The following is a 5,263-nucleotide window of genomic DNA, read 5'->3' as shown; positions in this document are numbered from 1 at the left end:
GGGGGGGTCAAACTGTCAAAACCCCTTTGATACAATGTAAATCATCATGAGAATATATTACTTTCCAAAAGGCTCAGCTAATATTTTGCACTCATGTGAATGTATTTCGAAACTATAAATATAAAAAGGTTGTTACTTGTTCAATTTTTTCTGCAGTTCTATATAAATAGCTAATCATTTCCATGTGCAGGTACTCGAACACAACTTCGTCTGCCATATTTATTCCATAATCTAATTTTCGAGACGGATTTTAGATATTTTTATCCGGAATTTTTGTTTTTTATTTCGGCAAAGGATTAAGTATTGATCAATGAGGCTCTAAAATATAAAACAAAACATTAGTAATCTGACTTCCTCTTAGATATCAATTGATTCATCTGAAAATTATTTTGTTGTTAAGCATAAACAAGGAGAAATAAATAAGGCGAAACCATTTTATGTTCCGGATGTTATCACCAGACTACCTTTTTCCGTTTATTAATTATCTAAAATGGCCGATGTGCGTGGAGTCTCGGCGTTGCAAGACGAGTTGGAGAAAGCGAAAGAGAGCTTGAAAGATGTAGACGATAATATTAAGAAACTAACAGGAAGGGACCCAACAGAACCAAGGTTTAAATTTGAACTTAATAAGTATAAATAATTTTGTTTTAGGGGAAAACTCGTTATCGTGGGGTGGGTTTTTCGGAAGGGGGGGGGGGGTTACATCTTGGAAATTGTCATGTTGGTATACTGTACCTTTAAGTATACGCAGTGCATTAAAATTTTAGTTTTGTATGCGTAACTTTTATTTCACTTGGATCTTTTGATGCCTCCTTGTTGAATTATATAGCCAACAACCTGGACTGGAAGCAACATATCAACCAGATGACCACAAAGGCCAACGGATTACTATCCTTCCTGAGGCGCCACCTTGGAAAATGCAAACAAGAAGTGAGAGAGGAGGCCTAATCCGACCAAATCTTCAATATGGAGCTTCAGTCTGGGATCCACATAAGAAATACCAACAGGAGTCAATAGAAAGAGTCCAGTGGCGAGCAGCTCTATTTACAACCGGCCGTGATTACTCGCGTTACAGTAGTGTAACCGGGATGTTGAACAAGCTACACTGGCCACCCCTACAGCAGAGACAGAAGGAAAGTCGACTAACCAATCTCTACAAAGGCATCCACAACACCAACGCACTGATCATACCACCATATATCAGTAGTAACACTAGAAGTGGAAGGAGACAACATAACCACGGCTATATCAACATACAATGCAACACCGACACCTACTAATACAGACCTTTCCAAACACCATCATGGAATGGACTACCATCAGAGGTCGTCGAGCAGCTGACTGTGGAGGCATTCAAGACCTCGCTCCACAGTCATCTTGCAGAGTGAATGTGGATCCTGTAAATAGTTTTTTAACCGGTTTTTAAAGAACTTATGAGGAAGCCACGCCACACAAGTCTACCCGCAAGTTGATGCTGTTCGACGGCCCTTTGCAGTATAGCCGTTAATGTGAATTACGATTCTTCATATTCTTCATGTGCCCTTTCACTTGTCATGATCAAAGACTTATTTTCCTTTTTATTGCGTGTCTCTGTCTACTATTAGTGTTGTACAGTATACACAATAGATCAACATGTGTGCTACAATGCTTTCCTCCCGCTTCTTCCATGTCTTAGTCATGGAAATGTCCCCTTTAAAAGGAATGTGTATCAGAGTGGTAAGGATTGGAGCTAAATGCAATTCAGTATATATCAATTCAGTTATCATTGTCATAGTCGGCAAGCATGTACAAGACGAGTCTTGTTCAAAACTCATCCCGCTCAAGATGCATTGCACTTTGAACACTTCAGTAGTGCAGAGATTGCAGCAGAAGAAACTAAATGGCTTTGAGCTGAAGTGATTGTCTAACATGGGGGAAAATGCAACAGGCCAGACCAAGGATTTGAATTTGGAACTTTCAGATTCTGCATCAATACTTGGTCAATTTTATTTAGGTTTTAAATTGAGATAGTAAGATTCTCCATGAAAATCTCAAAAAAGTTGGCAAGTATGGTCCTGTACCCATGGAATTTGGATTTGACCCATAGCATTTATGAAAATACTGAAGTTAAACATGGTGGGACCCATACTAGGACAATACAAACTAATTGTAGAATGATCACTGATATAGTGTTGCCCATATCTGTATATATATCTGGCTGTCTTGCAGTAATTTGATCCCGATCCAGTCTAAATCCCATATTTTTATATTCTTGTGCAAGAATTTTCACCCAAGTTCAAATTCTTGCTTGAAATGATACATTTAAAGTAATTTGCAACGTGCAAGAAACTTAATCAGAATAATTTTTGTATTGACAAACTATTTTATACTTTTTGCAACATCTAGCATATACTCTTGAATCTTTCTCTGCCTTCATCTTTTGTGTTAAAATTTCCATATCAAAATGTTTATAGGGGTTAAGTAACATGTTTATGCTAGATTGAAAAACAATTTGACATCATAGTCACCATTAACTGAAATAAAAAATATCTGAATAATAGACAGTGCAATGATGTCATATCTGTAGTGCCTTCATTTGTGATTGGATTTCCATGAAACCTAATACAGAGGTTAATATAATACAAGAATAGCTTTGAAAAATTGTCATATCAGCATTTTGCAACCAAGGTCAAGGTCATCACAACTTTAAATAGGTCACTACTTGTTTCAATTTGGCAGTACTTTCCTCATGACTAAGCAAAAATGACCACACCCTATGCATACATGTATATTGACAGAAAACTACTTGTGCTATGTAATTACCCCTTCCCTTTATTCTTATCATCACTCAACAAAATTCAGACTGATTTCCATTGCATCTAAGTAATATAGCCCAATTGCAAGTTTAGTCTCTTTTGGCTCCAACTCAAGACTTGAGACATTTTGGTGTTTGGGCAAAAGGAAACTTAATTAATCAATTACAATTTAAGATATTGGGGTATTATTATTTCCGATGAAATGCTTATTAGATATGGGTGTGGTTTGTGCTCTGCAACAAATATAACAACAACCCAAAAGTGACCGTACAAAAAGCTGTTTCCAATTTGAAATTGCAAGATGCTTAAGTTATCAAATTAGGATTAATAAACTATAAATTCATTAAATAACAGCATATACTTACAAACTTTTTGAAATTTTCATGTGGGATGTTATGCTTGCACAGAATTAAAAACATGAATAAAAGGTGTGTATATACCCCAAGGAGAAAATATCACTTTTGAATGACATCTTCTTAGCTGTTCTTTCAGATGGAATCCTAATATCTTAGAAAATAGGAATATGTTAGCAAATTCATTCATTAAAGATGCTCAATTTTCGGGTCCAAAATCGTGAGTCTTCCTCCGAAACTTGGAGAGTTGGCAAGTACTGTATGTGACAGACACACATTTCACGCTAAAACTATATACATGTACTAGGAAGGAGGATTGATCCAACCATGGTTTTGGTAGTGATCCCTGATATTGCCAGCACACTAGCACCTTCCTTGTGGCAGGATTTGATTTTGATGAAACTAATTTTACATGACAGAGCAATGGGATCTAAGTTTTAATAGATATTCTTTGTTTCAAACTTTTCAACCCCAAAGTACATCTAGAAGATCCTTAATATAACACCTCATAATCATGAAATAATATGCGACAAAATCTGAGTGCTCTTAGACAAAGACTCTACTAAAATCGTCTAGAGCAATGTTAGCCCATCTAGTCCACATCCAGCACAATTGAGCAATCATGAAATGAAAGGTAGTCTGTACATTTGATATGAGTTGATTATGTATTATATTGTGCATATATTGATCCCTATCTGACTACCTGTATTGTAATTTTATATATTTGTTTTTTTTTATTCTAGGCCCTCAACAAGGCGTGTAACAGCTGTTCCTGATGGCAGGGGTAGGGAGCGCTTGCTTCTACAGGCCAGGTATGTAGTTGTATAAGTACACACTTTCAATCACATATCATCAATGCATGAATATATTTATGAAATAAACTCCTTTTAAGTAACTTTGTTAGATGTGAGCTTTAGTGTTTAAAAGAACAGCTAGCTACTGCTGTCAGAGAAACTTCTAGCTAATTGCTTGTTTTACTTCTAGAGTCTGACCTTAGCAGAGTCTTGAAATGATAGGGTACATTTATCTTGTGTCAGCAGTTGAGAAATGCTCTTGAGGAGTCTTTAAAAATTAACTGAAATAAAAATAAGCGATTGGTCAGGTAACGGGTGAACAGCATAGGTGGTCCGTGGTGCAGTGGATAAGTACACTCACCTTTCACCCAGACGACCAGGGTTTGATTCCCCGATCAAATGTGAAAAGGTTTTTGGTCACCTGTCTGACCACACAGGTTTTCTCACCTGTCTGACCACACAGGTTTTCTCTGGATACTCAGGTTTTCTCCCTCTGTACACTTCTATCTGGGACAACAAAAGTGTTTAATAAAAGTTTATTATTATAGGAAGCTAGTGAGGAAAAACGAAAAGAAATTGACATTTTTGGCTGCTTTTCACTCCAAATAAACATTCAAATATCAGATAATTAGAGTGTATCATATGGCCATTGCTATATTCTAGTGTTTGTCAACCCGAGACCCATATCTCAGGCCCATGAGCTGATGGGTTGAGAGTCAGTATGGTGTAGGCTGAAGAAATGGCTATAGTTATAACCTTTGTCATATACTATGCCTAGTCACAATTGTTATTAGTTGCATCAAAATTATTGACAATAACGCAGTAAAAACACATGGTTGCCTGCTAAGTAGAATGAATATGGCCAAGACAAGATAGATGTATGGTCAAAGTATGCTCTAAGCAAAACAGCAACATCACATGCAAGTATCTGATATTTTTCTTTTTCGTCTCATTCAAAAGCTTTTCTATGTTTTCCAAATTTCAGGTGGGGCCCAGATGAGGATGTCCAAGCCAAGAGAAGAGTCACTGGAGGCGCTTTCTCTAGGTAATCACCGGAGGAACAGCACCTTCTATTTTGAGATTATGTGGGATGGAGGCAATAACTTCATTTGCAATGAAAAAGTTGAACATATATGATTTCTTTTGTGTCCTGTACATGTTTTTAGGTCACCTGAGACAAAGTCTCAAGTGACCTATTGTGATCGACTTTTGTCCGTCGTGCGTCCGTAAACAATTTACATTTTCGACTTCTTCTCCAAAACCCCTGAACCAATTTCAATGAAATTTTGCAGGGACCTTCCATGGACAAAGGTCAACAAAA

The 5,263-nt window shown here is 36.9% G+C and overlaps 2 protein-coding genes across 2 annotated transcripts in view; one reads left to right on the top strand and one right to left on the bottom strand.

Annotated features, from left to right (window-relative positions):
- Positions 1 to 222, bottom strand: part of LOC110461466 (trafficking protein particle complex subunit 6B-like) — an 8,226-nt gene extending 8,004 nt beyond the window's left edge. Inside the window, exon 1 of the mRNA XM_021514921.1 lies at positions 137 to 222. Within this exon, the coding sequence (XP_021370596.1) occupies positions 137 to 217 (81 nt within the window). The 5' untranslated portion in view covers positions 218 to 222. The remainder of the gene's footprint in view (positions 1 to 136) is intronic.
- Positions 223 to 490: 268 nt separating this feature from the next.
- Positions 491 to 5,263, top strand: part of LOC110461446 (pinin-like) — an 11,647-nt gene continuing 6,874 nt past the window's right edge. Inside the window, exons 1-3 of the mRNA XM_021514898.1 lie at positions 491 to 609; positions 3,892 to 3,960; positions 4,928 to 4,987. Of these exons, the coding sequence (XP_021370573.1) occupies positions 491 to 609; positions 3,892 to 3,960; positions 4,928 to 4,987 (248 nt within the window). The remainder of the gene's footprint in view (positions 610 to 3,891; positions 3,961 to 4,927; positions 4,988 to 5,263) is intronic.

The sequence above is a fragment of the Mizuhopecten yessoensis genome, unplaced genomic scaffold (assembly GCF_002113885.1).
Source record: "Mizuhopecten yessoensis strain PY_sf001 unplaced genomic scaffold, ASM211388v2 scaffold10621, whole genome shotgun sequence".
In the NCBI taxonomy this organism is placed as follows: Eukaryota; Metazoa; Mollusca; class Bivalvia; order Pectinida; family Pectinidae; genus Mizuhopecten; species Mizuhopecten yessoensis.
The sequence above is the reverse complement of the archived record's forward strand: the minus strand, read 5'-3'. Positions and strand labels throughout refer to the sequence as shown.